A 19674-nucleotide genomic window follows, 5' to 3' on the forward strand; every position below is an offset into this window, starting at 1 on the left:
AGCCAAAAGAAGGTAGGAAAAGGAGAACATAAAGGAATGAAGGAAAAAATGGCAAAAAAAGAAAATACCAAAAAAAGCTACCATATCAGTGATTAAACCAAAAATAAGTAGCCTAAACACTCTAATTAAAAAAACAAGATTCTGAGATTGGCTAAAAGAACAAGACCAAAGGATAAAATGTTTACATAATACACGCTTTTAAACATAAGGACACAAACGGGTTGAAAATAACAGGACAGAAGTTCTGTCATGCAAAGAACAGTTACAACAAAACTGGTAATGGCTGTATCGATTATCAAAGCCAGCATGATGTATTCATACAGACAACAAGTGACATTTTATAATTATAAAAGTGTCAACTTCAGCATAAAAATCTAATGAGCCTAAATTTTACTGAAAAACATAGCTTCCAAGTGTATAAAACAGGTTCTCCTCCAATCATTTCTACTCTCCATCCAATCTGTCCTTTTCTAATCTCCACACTTTCTACCATATGATATGATATTAAATACTGCTTGTTGTTCTCCTTATTCCCCCACCTCTCTGTGGAGGACGTGAGCTCCGCAAGGGCAGAGACTCACTATCCTGATCACACTTGTCCTCTGTAGCCAGCCTAGCACATAGTAGGAATTCAATAAATATTTGCTGAACACATTAACAAAACTGCCACAACATTTCTTAGTGCTTACTTTTGAAGTTGATACATTTCTTTTCTTCAGTTATGCAATCATTTACATAATACTTAGTAAATCTCTGTCGGCCAAGATTTTGCATGAGAAGTTCAAACAAAAAGTTTGAAAAATGTTACTAGGAAATACACTTTTCTCTTCATGAACCAAAGGCTCCAAAAGTAAAAATCATTAAAATATGACCTCCTCCATTTAGTAAACATTTAAATATAAATGTATATAGATTCACATAAATAAAATAATACAATTATATATTAGCTTCCATGTTTATTCAACTTCACAGAAAATCCAAAAATGTGTCTGAAAATTGGTTATCTACCTAAATACCAATTGTTCATTATGGTGACATAATACTATATGGTAGGGGACATATGCCTAAGTTAAACAAATTCTTAAATTCCTGACATTCTTTAAGTGGGCAAAAGGAAATCTTAAAAATCAAACTTAACAAGTTGTAAGAAAATACAGAATGTAATTTAACCTTTAATGCCTGGAACAAGTTGTACAGCCACATTTGTAATTTACATATACAGTGGAGATCACTGAAAAAGCTTCCTGTTGCACTGCAGCAAGAAATTTTATTATAATGTAGATTAAATGGATTTGCTACAGAGTGCAGCAAGATAACCTCACTGAAGAATCGTAAGATTTTCATAGTGGAACTTGTTACAATGAGTTAAATATTTTCTTAATTTTATACAGTACATATTTTCAAAATGAACATTATCACTGAAGAGTTTGCTAACCACTGTTAGCAATTAATGTTTTACACATACTTAATTTTACTTTAGTTATAGTATGTGGCTCTCCAAATGTTAGTACATGAAATGTTAAGTTTAAACATAATAATAAGATAATCCCCTAAGATTACTCAGGACATCAAAACTTTGATCATTATTGCACCTATTTTTCTACAGAAAAATGGAAAATTTACATTGTAATCCTCCCAAAAAGTGAACAGACAAGTTATAAAATCACAGACTCATTGGCATTGAACAAAATCTACAATGAGCATTTTGTGTGAACTAATATACAGAATTAAATGTGCAATGAAATTTGGTTAACTATGATCATGCAAATAAAAATCCTCCACAATCATTTTTTCATTATGTTTTATAAAATGGTCTTAAGGATATACTTCCATAAACATTTCTGGTGCAATTTAGTCAAAGACAAAAATACAAAGCTATCCCTTATTCTTTATTTTATAGATTTAAAAACATGCCTTTGTACTGCTGAAATAGAAATAGCGTGTTTGGGAGAATTGAGCTAATGACACGTTTAAAAATCAGCTGTATATTGGTCCAACATTAGCTGCCTTGATACACAGCAGCCTCCCATTATCACTGGTGTCAGTACTGTTGTAAATGAAGAATAGTTAAATATTGAGAGATTAAGACACAATTCAAAACTTTTTTTTAAAATAAAAGGCCCTTTCATAAACATGAAGAAATTTTTAAAAGAAAAATAATCACATCAATTGTGAGTATACACCGGAAAATAGTAAACCTCATTTTCCAAAATAGTAGTTTCTTTATTATATCCCCCATCTATTATAACCAATCTTGGAAATATACCTTAAACATAATGGTATATTTAAATGAAAATGCTCCATTATTCACTGTGATAAATAAGTTAGAATATGATTTTCTTTTCTGATGGTAACCATGAAAAAAATGAAAGAACAGCACCTGAAATACTAAAATGAATGTAGGTAAGCATTAAGTCATACCCTATATGTTTTGGTTGAAAATACAGTTCATAAAACTGTATAAAGGATACTGCCTTTGTTTCTATATTTTGTAGATTACAACAAAGAAAAGAAGAAAGATATGCTCTAAACCCAAATAAATTTCCACTTCTCTCAATCTGGACAAGTGGAATTTCATTCAAAGTTCATAAGACTGTGGTACCTACAGTAGCTCATATAGTTGGATATATCACTCCCACCCTGCCCCTCCCCCCAAAAAACAATTTTTGGCTCCAAAATAAAGTACAATAATAAACTCTTGATGAAAAACTATGTTATGGGGCAATCTATCATATACTATGGCTAAATATGAATTTACAGAAAAGAGCACATCCCATTTTCAGCACTTTTTCATAAACATGCAACTCACTATAAAATACAAAACACTTGCTTTCAAGAACAGCTTTATAAAGACACACTGCATCAATAAAATTTTTTTCTTTCTGATTAACTTTACACTGTTATGGAGAACCGAAACATTCCTAATGTGTATATATCAGATTTTATATTATAGTGTAATAATTTGCATTTTCTGAACATAACGTTCAAGAGGAAGTATCTATACACAATAACATTCTAGACTATCAGAAACTAATACAAATTACAGAATTTTATTGATACAGTAGATTAATAAAAACTGAAAAGGGATGATAAAACGGGATAAAGAATTCAGTACATTATTTTAATAACACACTCTTTAAAATTAAAATATTTTAAATCTCTCTCTTTTTAAAATTTTCATTGCCATGACAGGCCAGAAAATTCTGGGACCAATACTGAGGTGTAAAATAATCAAACAACTTCAGGACTGTTTCACCATTTGTGTGGCGTCCTCCCATCAGAGGCATGATTCAGGTGTGATGGCAGACCACTTAGCACCTCTGCAGATTAAGGATGCCTGGGAGTAAACACCAGCTAAGAGACGTACGGGAAAGAGAGCATTTCAACGCTCCAACAAACAGTGACATCAAGAAAATGACACCATTTGTTGAAAAAAAATTTTTTTCACAGTAAATTGCAGAGAATACAAATACAAACACTGACAGATTACTGCTTAAGATCTATCCTAAAGAACTCTTTTCAAATCAATAGATCCAATAAACAGCTGGGCACTGTCAGTTTAAAGCCGCAGATAAAAGCTATACAAGCACTTTAGAAGTCAGAAACATTTAAAAAAAAAAAAAGAAAAACATATTTACAAGTTTCTTCTTTAGTTTATGTCTACATAGCCATCACACATTAGACTCTTTCACAGACTCCATAGTCAATGTTGTCACCATGCGCATGGCTAAAGTGTGTGACCACAGACACATGAGGTCATCAGAGTAAGGTCCAACTGTCCACTCTTCAGCAGTCCCATTTTGTGCATCAAAGGCTTTACTCAGCCTGAAGCTTGACAACCATTTTTTTCAAAGCTCTCACACAGAAAGTTATTAACGGCATCTGTTCATCGCCTTTCTCTTTTAGAACCTCGCCGCCGCACCTTGAAAGAAACATCAACGGGTGTAATTACCATTGTTTTATAACCAATTATTATTCTTAACATGTCCCTGATAGTCCTTTCTTAAAATCTTTCTCCTACATTAACTTTCTGTCTTAGCATCACATACATGAATGCTCATAAACAGCCTTTCCCAGGATTAGCAAAAGAGAAAATATTTTACTTTTCTGTTTAATAATTTTAAAGAGAAATGAACAGAAGTCAATGTCAACAGCAAAAAACAATGACAAATATCACCTTGTTATTTATGTGTCTGTAGTAAAGGGTATGAATTTAGGCTTATAGCTACCTTTCTCAGAAACTACCCATTGAGTTTGGATCATAACAACTATCAAAAACATATAAAAAATGTGGCAAGTACTAATGAAAGCATAAAATTTCAGATAAAATAAGTTTAGTATTATCAAGAGGAACATAAACTTATAGTTTAGTTTTCCTTTAATGAAGCCATCAGTTACTATGTACTCATGAGCCTTATTTTTATATCTTCCCCCCATAAAAACCCTTTACAAGCCAAACTAGTTTGAGACCAAAATTCAACATATTTTTTTCCTCTGGTCTTCAACTAATTCAGATAAATGAATCCTGATGCAGACAGAGGTGCTGATTATATTAAATAAGACAGAGAGGCAGGGGTCAACTCTGGGGCTTGATCACAGGACACACGTTTCTCAAACAAAAAACTGAAACTAGCTAAGCTGATCCACAGATTCAGCATGAATATTAGCAATACACAGCTCTTACTTAGATGCATCAATTATATTTCTTCCAAAGAGAAAAATCGGAGATGTGACAGGCAAAGTCATTCATTATTTTAAAAAAGTATCTTAGGAGGCATTACATTCCTACTTTTGTGAAAGAAAGGTCTATTGCCGATTTTTATGAATCCCAAACGCTAATTTTATTTGAAGACATGACTTTATTCTACATGACTGACTAACTTCTAGTTGCTACTGAGAAACTGAAACAAAAAATGTATACGAAATATTACCAAGAGTATATATAACAGATACTGGGAAAACTTAAGTGCATGCGGTGTCGTCCTGAGACTATCACTTGCTCTTCTCTGTATTCAGTTGTACACTGGACATTTACACTCTCACTAGGCTACGTCTATTATTCTCACTTGGTTTCAGGTTTTCATAAATGATATTTTCTCCACAATCTAAGCTGATAGATGAACACACTACAAACAAATGAAAAAATACATATATATTCAGAATTATTAAGTAACGGCAAGTGCTAAAAGAATCTGACCACTTATCAACTCTAATTCTATTGAATACATTCCATACTATCACACATGGCACTTTAAAAAACACATACATTTACTGTAGAGACTTCCTCTTCTTCTGTTTCTTCCTGTGGATTTTCATCATTGACAGGAGAGCTACCCTGAAACACATCTATTTCTTCACTTGAGTCATTTTCTTTAGTAGCTGCTTGTTTAGAGCGTCCTACACGGCTAGAGTAAAACACAGGTAAAATAAAATGAGCATTGTGATCTTTAAGTGGTAGTTTACTTCATAAGAGGAAATGCTTTAAATACTTCATAGACTTTCCTTTATTATCATTTTTACCCTGAATTACCATGTAAGCCAAGAAATATTTTCCTTACATTCTAAACCCTAAACCAGTACTTAACCCTAGATTGTACTTTATTTGGTAGATAACAAATAACAAAAGTCAGGGTGACTGAAACCAACGCCATAAAGGATTTTAAAATATAACCCAAAGTCTACTCTTCCTTTTATCTTTCCCAAGTCTGTAAAAGGCATCTATGTCTACTGAGTCACTCAAACCAGAAAATTTAGAGTCTTCCTTAATAGCGTGCAATTCTTTGTCTGACCTAAAGATTCTACTTGTAAAGAAATCTCAAATCCATTCACTTCTCTCCATCTTCACTGTTACATCGTACATATTTCTAAACCATTCTCATCTTTTGCCTCTCTCTAAGTAATCTTTTAAAAATGTAAAACAGCTGATGTCAACGCCCCTGAGAGAGGCCCCTACTGTACTGAGAGTAACTGCATTAACCTCCTTGATAAGTACATAAGGACCTTTAGACTGGCCTTGCCTACTTGTCAGTTCTCATCTTTTTCTATACCCCAATCCCCTGAAACTACAATACAGCAAAAACTTTGCCTTCCTTCGGCTCTCTGAATTTGTCAAGATTTTTCCCACTTCAGAACCTTCCAAAACAGGGTCCCCTCCACCTGAAATGTTCCTCTCCCTACTCTCTAGAAGTCTAACTCCTACTGTTCTCAAGGAATCAACTTGAGGAATCAATTTGTTCTCAAGGAATCAACTTTCCAAAGAGAAAACTTCCCCAGTTCCCCAGCCCTCTCATTACACTCTCTTACAGTACCCTAACTTTGTTCTCCAAGGTACATTTCACAACTTATTATTTCACATTCATGTGTGATTATTTAATAACTACATTCCCTTTTAGATGGTAAGTACTATAAGGATGTCTGTTTTCTGTCACTATATTCCTTAGCACCTAATACTCTCTGATACATAGAAGATACTCAAAAATATGTAACAGATACCACCACTTAATTAAACGTATATATCTGTTGGTATTTAATTTAGAATTTCCTAATCATTTCTATAAGCAATTGAATATATATACTGTTTAATCTGTACTCAAGCCAATTTACTCAAATTTACTTACTTGATTCAGTTTTTCAGAATTAACAGAAGAATATACAGGGAAAATAATACAATCTTGCTCAATTCCACTAAGATCAGAACAAGAAAACAAGCAAATCGTAACATATGTGATCACACTACCTCTAAAGAGGGGCTTTCCAGCAAAAAGAAGTTAGGCTGTTAAGACAGGATTATAAACACTCTCTCTGTGTTGATTTTTTTAACAGAAAATACTTGCTTCATTTAAAATATTCCCATGAGGAGGACTTGTGTCATTTTACAAGTAACATGATAATCATACAAGCCCTTCATTTTATGATGCCCAAATATAAACAAATTAAAGTTACAAGCATGAAAGATATTCACCCTATTATTTTGTTATAAAATTAATCATCGAAATTTAAGCTATCTTAGGAATTTTTTTTTTAAACAGTGATTTTTTCCATGGCTGAATACAAACACATTTATAAAGCTGCCACAAAAATGTACTTACCTTTACTTTTTATATGAAGGAAAATTAAACGGAAAAAGGTGGGAAGTACTAGCTAGATACTTGGTAACTTTTCCTATGGAATACATAGGAACAGGAAAAACTATGAACTGAGTGTTTAACCAAGGTGTGCTGCCAACTCTGAAAAGTCAAGCCACTGAAGTATGGGATTACTTTCAGAAAAACTGTAAAATTTCTAACAGACAACATTCTACTCTGTTTTTGCTTTAAATGAGAAAGAAAGTGCCAAATTTACAAATTACAACATTGATGCCCCTGCCACTTTAATAATCTTGGACATAGATTTGTCACTGTAACTCTCCTATAAACGTGTACTTGTGTGATCATCCAAATCTATATATAGATACAGATGTGTTAATTTGATTAGAAAACAAACAATATCAAGACATCAAAAGCTTGAGATCACTATGTGATAATTTCCACCAATATACTTAGGAAAAATGACTTTCCTACACTGATCAAAGAATGAAAGCAAAAGTGTATAAGCTATTTTTTTAAAGTTGCTGAGGAAAGATGGAAAACCTGTGGTGTGGAGTAACAAGAAAATGTGATCTATGGTATGATTATTTAAAGATACGCCATCGTCTCTTTAGGTACCAAAAAGTGTGTACTGGAAATAATAAACTATTTGGTATTTATAACCATTTGTCTAAAACCTATAAAAATGTACAAATGTCACCAAAGGATGATTGGGATATCAATCACCTAGGTAAGTTTACAAAAATTTTATCTTACCTAGTATACTAGGCTAAATATACGGGTGGCTCAGACAGTAAAGAATCTGCCTGCAGTGCAGGAGATCTGGTTCAATTCTTGGGTCAGGAAGATCTCCTGGAGAAGGGAATGGCAACTCACTCCAGTATCCTTGCCTGGAGAATTCTTCCCTGGAGAATGGACAAGGGAGCCTGGTGGGCTACAGTCCAGGGGGTCACAAAGAGTTGGACACGACTGAGCAACTAACACTTTCACTATATATTGCTATACTTAGAAATTTATGAATTCTTGCAGAATAATTTGAAACTGGTTTGAAACTTAATATTATTTACAACTTACACCTTTTTGGGGGGTTGTGATGGTGACGGTGTTTTTGATGGTCCTCCTCGTCCCTTCTGTGGTGTGGACTGTGTGGGTTCAGCTGCAGTAGTGTCAGGAGACTCTGCTCTGCTTTGGGGAAGACCCGGATGCAGACAGCACCAAGTTATGATTTACAGTACAATAACGGACACATGCAGTTCAGAGTTGCACACACTTACCTCTGCTGTGCTCTCCTTGAAGTCCGGTGCTGTTTACTTTTTGACTTCTGCTCTGTGTTTCCACTTTGTCTTTCTTCTTCCTCTTCCTCTTCTGCTGCTGAAGGTCCAGATTTTTTTTTGCTTCCTTTTTTGGATGTTTTCATCGTTGGCTCTTCTTTGGGTGTACCCCCACCAAGAGGTTTTGGTGGTCGGCCTCGTTTACCTTTTTTTGGTGGACTGTTCTGTTCATCCTCATTTTCTAGTATATCTTCTTTGAGCCTCTTTTCCTCAGGCCACTGCTGTTCGTCTGACTCTGAAGCTGTATGGCCTCTCTTTCGTCCACGCTGACTGCCTTTAGGTTTCTGTTCCTGTACCAACTTGGAAAGGTCATCCATGCCTAATTTCTCTTCTGAATCTGTTACAGGTGTCTTTTTCCGGCTTCTTGGTTTGTCCAATTCAGACTAGGAATAAAAGCCACGATTTCAAATATAAAACTTAGTATACATTATTAGTGTGTGTGTATGTGTATATATATATATGTTCAAGAATAAACAAACGAACAAAATCTGTTATCCACTTCAGTTATAAGAATGTACCTAAATAAGGTCTAGAGGTTTTAAGCATATCAGAACCATAACTACCTACTTGCTTTTAATAACAATTTTCTAATATAAAACATAATCTGGGGGTAAGAGGGTAAATTTTTATTCTTACTCAAGCTAAAGAGCCTCAGATGAAACCTCTCAAGATCAATAGATGATTAGATGATAAATTTTTCATGAAGAGCTAGTCCATTAAAAAGAACATTCTAAATTCAACGCTTAAAAGGAGTCCTAGTTCAGTACTCATTATGAAGAATTGCAGTTGTTTCTTATTAGTATCTGTTGTCTCTACCAAGTTTTAACTGGCAACTTACTTTCAAATATTTCACAAATGTCTATACTGTTTCAATAATAAAATCAATGTATTTTCTTGAAAAAAGAAAAAAAAAATCTATCTGGTCTACTAAAAAAAGAGAAAAAGCCAAATTCAATGCTTAAATAATAGACAACTACACTGAGTATAGTGGATCTGCATTTGATAGTCAATTTAAGTAATCCTAATTTTACCACACAGTGTATATAATAAGACATAAATATCAACTATGTAATGCATAATGCATACACATCATAAAAGAACTATTTTATTTCATAAAGGAGGTTGCAAGATACAAAAGTTAAACATATTCATCATTTATTAAAAATTCTGAAAACATTTCTGAATCAAAGATTATCACTTCTTCCCAGATACAACAATACAAAAATCAGTGACTTTCAAATTTAACATAAAATCCCAGTCTACATTCACAAAATTTAAGCCTTGACTCGTAGATGGAGATTCTTTAAAGAAATTCTTCAAAGAAACAAGGAAGAATATGTATGAATTTATAATTTTCTCCATAGGTATACCATGCATGTAAAACATATAAAAACATGTTTGTAGTACTAAGTTAATTTCCAAATGGTTTGTTCCAATTTACATTCTTAAAACATCAGTGAAAACAAAAATTATCAGATTACTTACAATTCTTCACGTTTAATTAGTCATTTGTATTTCCTATCTGTGAACTGCCTAGTTATGCCCCTTGTCTGTTTATTGGAGTTTGAGTTTTAATCTACAATATTCTACACTTTTGTGTATACTTTAGATTTTATTTCCTGTTCGTTATGAACTGAATTGTGTCCCCACAAAATTCACAAGCTGTAGAATTCTGATATTCTTTGGAGATGGGATCTTTGGGAAGTAATTCTAAAGTCTAAAGGGTGGGGCCCTCATGATGGGATTAGTGTCCTTAGGAAAAGAGACACCAGAGAGATCTCACTGTCTCTCTCTTCACCAGCTTATTGTTGTTCAGTTGCTCAGTCATGTCTGACTCTTTGCGACCCTATGAACAGCAGCACGCTGGGATTCCCTGTCCTTCATGGTCTCCAGAAGTTTGCTCAAACTCATATCCTTTTACCACTGATAAGAACACAGCAAGAAGGGAGGGTGTGTGAGGGTGTGTGCGTGTGTCTTCAGTCGTGTCCAACTCATTGTGACCACATGGACGGTAACCCACCACACTGGTCTGTCCACGTAATTTTCCAGGCAAGAATACTGGAGTGGGTTGCCATTTCCTACTTCAGGGGGTCTTCCCCACCAGGGATCGAACCCAGGGTAACCATCTGTAAACCAGGAACAGAGATCCCATCAGCAACTGAATTGGCCCACACTTTGATCTTGGACTTTCCAACCTCCAGAAACATGAGAAAATTTGTGTTGTTCAAACCTTCCAGTCTCTGGTGTATTGTTATGGTAGCCTGAACAGACTAAGACATTATCATATTTTGTTTTAGGATAGGATGTGAGTTGAGGTTCTAAACTGTTTTACCTACTCCCACTGCCAAAGATACATCCAATCACTTCAAAATCAATGATATATTATGCTTCCTTTACTTTGTATTATTTTTCAAAAACAGTAATATTTCTAGGTATTAGTAAAATACTATGCAACAAAAGCACAGTATTTTACAAATTATAACTAAGTATGTTTGTCTTTGGTTGGGCTGATTTTATCATTACTCCTCCTTTGCATCCATTTATTCTACCCTTGAGCTTCCTTAGTGACTCCATGGTAAAATACACCTGCTAATGCAGGAAGACACAGGTTTCATATCTAGTCTGGGAAGATCCCCTGAGAAGGAAATGGCAACCCACTCCAGTATTCTTGGGAATATTGGAAATCCTGGGAAATTCCACGGACAGAGAAGACTGGGGGGGGCTATAGGCCATGGTGTCACAAAGAGTTGGACACAACTTGGCAGCTAAACAACAACATTCTTCGCCATGGACTTAAAATCACACTGGAATTTTACAATGATATTTTCACTTAGAACTGTCATCTTTTTTTATTCATTTATCCCATGAAGGAATATGGCATGTCCTCTCTCTCTTCTATGTTTCTCAGTTTTGATGTTTCCTCCACATAGGTTCCTCCTCCTTCTTTTTAAGGTTATGTTTAGATTCCTCTATCTAATTCCATTGTAACGGTTATTGCTGTAAAGTAAATCTCTTTTCCCCCAAGTGTCTATCTGATATAAAGTAAAATGACTGGAGTAAAGTTAGTTATATATATACATACAAACATACATCTACCATGCTAAATTTAGTTTCTCTATTGCTTCTTATTTTTTTTAAGAGTATAAAAATAAATATCTCTTCTTTTTCATCATCATACTTTTGGTTCCTATTTCATGTCTTTCAGAACTGGCCAAATATTCTAGAACAATAACAGTGGTGGTAACTGGTTGTATGTTTTGTTCCTGATTTTTAATAAAAATGCTTCAAGTATTTTGCCTTTAAGAATAATAATTTGACCAAATCACTGACTACTGACTTCAACAGATAAAACTTTTAGCATATAATGAAGTATGTTTCTAGCATTAATTTACAAAGAGTTCACTTTTGCCAAGAATGAAATTTTATTTATATCTGATTGACATGATCTGAGATTATCTTGTTAGCATCTTTTATTTAGGATGTTGATTTGTTATATAAAAAGATTTTTTAGCATTTAAATTATCCTTGTATTCTGGGAAGAAAAAAGGCATATAAATGTTTGGTTTTAATTTGTTACTATTTTTCTAGAGTTTTGAACATAAATTAAAAATTAATTGTCATTGCTTAGAGAAGGGAAGAAAAATATTAAAATAAAACTAAAGTTTCCAATTATAAATATTACAATTCATTTTGACGTCCAAATATCTGAAAAAAATGGCTGAAATCTTAATGTTCTGGAAAAGGCTGGTGGTAAAAAGGAAATTCAATGTCTGTTTTCTTGACAGTATCATAAAATAATCTAGCTTCCTAAAGCACTAAATTCTCTAATTTTTCATTTGTACTGTACTGTTTTCAGAACAGAGGGGTATAAAATCGACATCAGAAGTAAGAAATGGGGAAAATGTTAATTGTAAAACTAAATTATTATTGTTCAGTTGTGTCCAATTCTTTGAGATCCCTGTCTTCATTATCTTCTGGAGTTTGCTTAAATTCACATCCATTGAGTTGGTTATGCCATCCAACCATCTCATCCTCTGTTGTCCCCTTTTCCTCTTGCTCTCATTCTTTCCCAGCATCAAGGTCTTTTCAAATAGGTCAGTTCTTTGCATCAGGTGGCTAAAGTATTGGAGTTTCCATTTCAGCATCAGTCCTTCAATATTCAGGACTGATTTCCTTTAGGATGGACTGGCTGGATCTCTTTGCAGCCAAGGGATGCTCAAGAGTGCCAACTGTTGTGGTTCTCCCACACCACAGTTCAAAAGCATCAATTCTTTGGTGCTCAGCCTTCTTCATAGTCCAACTCTCACATCCATACATGACTACTGGAAAAACCATAGCTTTGACTATATGGACCTTTGTTGGATAAGTGATGTCTCTGCTTTTTAATACATTGTCCAGGTTTGTTATAGCTTTTCTTCCAAGGAGCAAGTGTTTGGAGCCCAAGAAGATAAAATAAGTAACTGTTCCCACTTTTTTCCCATTTACTTGCCATGAAGACTGGATGCCATGATCTTAGTTTTTTGAATGTTGAGTTTTAAGCCAGGTTTTTCACTCTGCTCTTTCACCTTCATCAAGAGGCTCTTTAGTTCCTCTTCACTTTCTGCTGTTAGGGTGGTATATCATCTGCATATGAGGTTGTTATTTCTCCTGGCCATCTTGATTCCAGCTTGTGATGCATCAAGCCTGGCGTTTTGCATGATATACTCCGCATAAAACTTAAAAAAGCAGGGTGACAATATACAGCCTTATCATACTCCTTTCCCAATTTTGAGCTAGTCCACTGTTTCATGTCTGATCTAACTGTAGCTTCTTGTCCTGCATACAGGTTTTTCAGGACAGGTAAGGTGGGCTGATATTCCAATTTCTTTTAAGAATTTTCCAGTTTGTTGTGATCCACACAGTCAAAGGATTTAACATAGTCAGTGAAGCAGAAGTAGATGTTTTTTAGGAATTCTCTTGGTTTTTCTATGATCCAACAGATGTTGGCAATTTGATCCCTGGTTCCTCTGCCTTTTCTAAATCCAGCTTGTACATCTAGAAGTTCTAGGTTCACGCTCTGCTGAAGTCTAGAAGGATTTTGAGCATTCCCTTGCTAGCATGTGAAATGAGCACAACTGTATGGTAGTCTGAACATTCTTTGGCATTGGAATGAAAACTGACCTTTGCAGTCCTGTGGCTGTATTTAATATAAATGTACATGAACAATAATTTTGCAGTGAAATTTCAATGTGAAGCTGGTAGTATACAAAAAAAACAATACTTTTCCACTATCTATCGGTCTTTAAACTCAACTTCTGTTTCATAATGTCAGCTCTCTAAAGACATTTCAGTTGGAACAAGCTTATTAATAAGGTTCTTCTGAAAATGGATGCAAAGTTACACAAAAGATGGCAAAAGCCTTATTAACTACACATATCAATCTCAAAAGCTTGTAAATTCAGAACTGTTCTGTGAAAACATGGACTTTATTCTGCATTGCTCCAAAATGTAAACTAGATATGGAATTTATAGGATAACAAAATATTAACCATGTTTTCTAATTTGGGGGGGAAGAAGAGCAATATATGTGGGTGTGGGTAACCTACCTGAGGTCTCCAACAAATGGGAGAAATTACAGGCTTTCCACTTAAGGCATTTTCAAGCACATGGTAACTAACTCTCATAAATTACAGAGAAGGAATTTCTGCACTAAGGGAGAGGTCAGATTAGAAGACATAAATAGCTTTTCCCACTCAAGGATTCTTCTATAAATCCAGATAACAAGGTTCCTTTCTGGCTAAGCAATCAATTTTTAATTCTGCTTGGGTGAAATTTTTAAACAGCCAATAATAATCAGAATTAACACTATAGTTAAGATTGAGTAAGAATTTTAGAGTTTTAAGTAGAAAGAGAAACAATTTTCTAAAATAAGTTATTGGAGAAACCTGAAAAAAACTGAAAATCATTTAAACTTTGTGGGATATGTAAGTTTGGGCCACTGGAAGACAAGAAGTACAAGAACTATTTCAGAAAAAGCAATGTATTTATTAATAATTTTTCCCTCTATTAATTAAGTAGATGAAAACACATTAACTTTTATTATGATAATTATAAATCAAAAATATTAATCTTGATAACAATGAAACAGCAGCAACCACCATTCATTTGGGCTAATTCATTTATTCTGATAAACTTTACCAGCTGAGTATCCACACTTCACTAATAAAGAAACTAATTCAGGGAACCTAACAAGTTATTCAAGAAATGTTTAGAGCTAACCTAGAAAGTCAAAATGTACTCCGTTATTAATGCCATTGAGTTGTGTTGGAATACGTAACCGTATTCTATATCCATACTAAAAATGCCAAATTGTCTTCAAATGATAACTATAAATTATGTCTATAACACATATCAGTATCACTGCTATTAAGATTTAAAAACTAAACAAGGACTTTATGAAAACTGTAGCATTTCCAACATTTACTGGAATCATATTTAGTAATTAAAGGCTCAGGAAATCAGCTAAGATGGAAGAACCTTTAAGAATTCTCATTCTAGTCTCTTCTCTAAGGCTAAGTCTAAACTCATTATGTTTAAAGAAAAAGAAAACAAACACAAAAGCCAAGCAGTTCTGAGAACAGAACAGGCATGTTTGAGTCCAAAGCTTTAAAGAATAAAGACTGCTTACTAGAATGATAAGACACACAAGAAATTCAATATACTTAAATTACATGGTAGAGGATAATTATAAACTCAAATTTGTGATTAAAACCACTGAAGTAAAATCATATGTCAAACTTGAAAGTAACACTCACTCGTTTCCGTGTAAAAATTATTATTTACATAGAAAGAATTACTATTATTGTACTTATTATAAAATCAAACGAAATATCTCACCCTTACAAGATCAGAGTCATCTCTCTTGTCACTTTTTTTTCCCGGCAAAGGTGAAGACATTGTGTAATCTTCATTTTCACTGTGATCCATTTCAGAACTATCAAGCCTTTTAATACAGATATTTGTTATTATTATTACAATCAAACCTTAAAAGTTCTTCCTGTTCCCAGAGTAGCTTTATAGCTTTATGAACAAAAAGTTTCATTCTTTCCAAAAAGTATCCACTTTATTTTCATGGTGGTTTAGTCCCTAAGTTGTGTCTGACTCTCTTGCCATCCCATGGAATGTAGCCTGCCAGGCTCTTCTGTCCATGAAATTCTCTAGGCAAGAATACTGGAGAGGGTTGCCATTTCCTTCTCCAGGGGCTCTTCCTGACTCAGGAATCGAACCTGGGTCTCCTGCATTGCAGGCAGATTCTTTACCAACTGAGCTGCAAGGGAAGCACTTTAATATATTTAACACCATTTGGCTATTTTCCAACCTTCTCCCTTTTCATGCCTACCTGAGATTACTATTAGCTGATTCTAGCTCCTCTATTCTCCATCAGTAACCTAGGTAATCTTCTAAAAGCACAAATTAGATCACTAGACTCTACATCTTCCAGTTTTACTTAGAAGTCAAACCAAATCCTTTACATTATCCACAAAGGGCAAACATAATCTGGCTACCTCTCAACTTCATCCCTGACCATTATTCTAATCCCTATTCTCCAACCAAAGTGATCTCTCACACACACCTAGCCCATTCCCTTAGAAAGAGTCCTGGTGAACAAAAAACAACACAACTTAGAAACTAAACAACAAAAATGCCAAAACTAGTTAAACTGTAAATTATTTTCCTTTTTTCTTTAGAAAATAAAAAATTGAAAGTACACAGCACAATTTGAAAGCACATTTTTAAACTTTTTTAAAACAAAAAAGTTACATGCATGCACAGTAAAAGAAATTCAAAACCACATCAGAGCATCTTCCTCCTTCCTACACTAGATTACTGTATGCACTATGGAGATGTTGGGCATTCTTCCTAAAACTTTTGATGCATGTACAAGTACACGTAAATACAAATTCTTCTTAAAACCCCAAAATACTTTACACTGTTCTATTCTTTGTCTTTTCCACTCAATCACATATTGTGGAAACTCTTCATATGAGCTCATACGTCATCATTTTTTAAAGGAGTATGTATTCCACTGTATAGATGAGCCGTAATTTAAAGATTTACATTCACTGGACACTAAGTTTGGAAACCAGCTTATGTCTTACAACGGATTGCCCCAACAAGCTAAAGTATGAAAGGCTATGGAGTACCCATCTAAGTGAGTAAGCAAATACATATACCTTGTAAATGGCTCTCAGTGTTAAAAAGGAATGTACAGATATGCACTGACTTTCATTCACTGACATTAAAGGTAGAAGATGTTATTTTAGATCTCATAGCCTTGGTGGATTCCTTAATGTAAAGCATGGTATTTCTTGTGTACTTACCTCCCTTTTATTCTTCCAGGAGAGCTTGGATTTGAGCTGCTGCTTGCGTTGCTTACAGTTTCCATTCGTGATGATTTTGTCTGAGATTGTTTGCCTGCTGATGAAAGCGGCTTATTAACAGCTCCTAGAACATTGGTTGTTTTGGGCTGAAATGAAAAATGCGTATCTCTTTCTATTTGATAAAAACCAAAAGAAATTTAGATGCAAAGAATCACAAATAACACCTGCCAAAGTATTTCCATATATAAACCATGAAAAGCTTGCCTATCCTTAAGCAAAATAAGAATTATAAACTGAGTATCACTTGAATAAATAAAAAACTGTATTAACAGAATAACAGTTAAGTTTCTAAGTTATCTACGGTAAGAAGGCTTACAAAGAAAGTGAGAACACAAAAAATGTATAGTCAACAATGAAAATTGACAATTAGACTCTTGCCAGGGAAGGATATGTCTTTTTACTTTAATACTACAGAATAAGAAATTTAAGAAAGAAGATACTCAGGGTTTTACCATAAGTTAAAAAATATGTTCTATATCTCAACCTACATCTATATAGTAAAAATAACTTTTTCTTACTAAATGGAAGATACTGAATATTTGTATTTTCTTTTGATACACCAATTTAAAAGAAATACAAAATAATATAATAATACCAACAGTCACACTAAAATAAACTACCACATAAAAATTAAAACAATTTTCAAAACATACTTTTCCAGGAGTGAAAAATGATTTCATTTCTGGAGGCAGATAATTTTTGGTGTTACTGAAGTTCTGGAAGCAAGGGAAAAAAGACAGTCAATGACTTCTGAAACACTGTATCTACAAAGCAATTCAAAAGTCAATAAAACTTAAATTAGAGCAGCTTTTGTTTTAAAGTGCATTATAAAATACATATTTATTGAAACTAAAAATCAGTTGAAACACAAAATTTCAGTCACTGATTTTAAATGCTGTAATAGCTAAAACTAACCTTGTACTAACTCTAGTATTAACACAACATTTTTGAGCTCTAATATGCTAGAGCTGTAAGAGCACCTGAACAAAAACATGCTTATATAATAATACTCTCCAGGGAAGAGACCACATATATATATATATATATATATATATATATACTACTTTTATCTTAATCACAAAAAAGTGAATGCCTAAATGCAGACAGTCCCTTTTTAGGTGAACCTACAAGGCCTATTCCAATCTCTATACACTGGGGTTAAGATATTAACTGGTATTCTGCTTTAAAAAAAAAAAGGGGGGGGGGGTAATGACTGTTTTCCTCTCACTTAGATAGACTATAAACCTCCAAGAGATTCTTAAAAATACCTTTTTTAGAATAATACTATACTTCAGTTTTCTGAAAGTGGTTTGGGAAGATCCCTGTAATGCTTCCCAGGTATTAAGCCTGCTCCAATGTCAGTTCTCTGATTGTTTCACACCAGTTAGAAATTTCAAGGGCTTATAATTTCAGACTGTATCAGCATTCTCCTTCCTGTTTTGAATCAATGGCCATTAACTCATTAATTTATCAGCTTTGATCACATTTTTGCCTGTGCTCTTAAGACTAGCATAAAACTCAGAAAACAATAAAAATTTTAGATCATTTTAACTCATTTCTGAATCTATTTGTATCCTCCAGCTTAGCCCACATTCTGATCTTGAACATGGTTAAGATTCACGGTGACCTTTCCCCATGACATAAGTAGTGGGTCAACTCTTGACATTGATTCCTCCTGATCTTCCCACAACCTAGTGGTGACAATATATTTTATTTCAACTTACACAAATAAATCCTAAAATAACTACCTTGTCAGGCTGGGTGAAAAAACGAGCTGGCAGTACCGGGTCTTTAGGAGATTCCAAACTATATGTGGTGCTTTTTGACATGATGATATTCATGGCAACATCACATACAGTATACAGTTTCTGCAATGGGTATTAAACAAAAAGAAAAAATCAGGTACTTAAGTTGGCAAACGAGACTCTGTGAATTAGGAGTAATTCCAGAACGTGCATTTAGTATGTAGTTTTCAGGACAACAGTGTAAGTTAAAATACTTATTCTATTATTGTAATTAGTTTACTAGTAACAGCATTACTACTATTCTCTACTGATTCTATATTAGTAAGTCTAATTACTAACATGAATACTACTATTTACTACGAGCAGCAAAGACTCATGCTGTCTAAAGAAGTCTTATACCCTATGCTCAAATGCTTAAAGTCAATACAGAATCATAACTATTTACAAAGAATTACATACTTCATTCATTTTTGCATCATCTGGTCCTTGAGCATCTTTTGTTTGTTTAATATTTTCTACCATCTTTCTGATAAACGCATGACTATTATTTTCATTTTTAGCCATTAGTATTTCCAGAACAAACCAAAGACACCTAAAAAATACCAAGAAAAAAAATTCACTATTAAATATGGATATAATTCTAAATATAATGAACTCCAAGAGCAGAAAAAATTAAAAAGAAACAGCTAAAAATCAATAGAGAAAAAAAAAGTACATCACATACATATTACAACATATCAGGAATGTAGGTATGAGTTCATAACATCCTTTCTCAAAGTCTCACTAATTTTCCTAGGTAGACAGAAAAGTTAAAAAGAAACAGAAATGGTAGAAATAAAGCAGTGATCTTAATCCCAAGCTGTGGCAGGGATGGAGGGTTCCCTGAAGCAGTAACTGGGTCACAAAGTGAAGACTCTCATGTGCTAAGATTGACCGCGGTTCTGACTGCAGTCTTTAGGAAACTCTAACAACCATTAAGAGTCTTCATCAATAAATTGAGGGAAAAGTCAGGGCTGACAACTTACATACTAAAGAGAAAAAAAAGTTTCACTACCTCAGTTTCAGGGTAATTATATTAAATTCTATGCAAGAA

At 33.9% G+C, this 19674-nt stretch overlaps 1 protein-coding gene across 3 annotated transcripts in view; it reads right to left on the bottom strand.

Moving 5' to 3' along the window:
* Positions 1–939: 939 nt before the first annotated feature.
* The window catches only part of PDS5B (PDS5 cohesin associated factor B), a 189151-nt gene continuing 170416 nt past the window's right edge, over positions 940–19674 (bottom strand). The window contains exons 27-35 of one of the 3 annotated variants that reach the window (XM_027557448.1): positions 19041–19173; positions 18585–18704; positions 17490–17552; positions 16777–16922; positions 15293–15398; positions 8360–8799; positions 8160–8267; positions 5267–5405; positions 940–3922 (exon numbers count right to left, since the gene is read on the bottom strand). In XM_027557448.1, the coding sequence (XP_027413249.1) occupies positions 3887–3922; positions 5267–5405; positions 8160–8267; positions 8360–8799; positions 15293–15398; positions 16777–16922; positions 17490–17552; positions 18585–18704; positions 19041–19173 (1291 nt within the window). In that variant the 3' untranslated portion in view covers positions 940–3886. The remainder of the gene's footprint in view (positions 3923–5266; positions 5406–8159; positions 8268–8359; positions 8800–15292; positions 15399–16776; positions 16923–17489; positions 17553–18584; positions 18705–19040; positions 19174–19674) is intronic. The other 2 variants (XM_027557449.1, XM_027557450.1) reach the window with 2 other exon arrangements.

The sequence above is a fragment of the Bos indicus x Bos taurus genome, chromosome 12 (assembly GCF_003369695.1).
Source record: "Bos indicus x Bos taurus breed Angus x Brahman F1 hybrid chromosome 12, Bos_hybrid_MaternalHap_v2.0, whole genome shotgun sequence".
Lineage (NCBI taxonomy): Eukaryota > Metazoa > Chordata > Mammalia > Artiodactyla > Bovidae > Bos > Bos indicus x Bos taurus.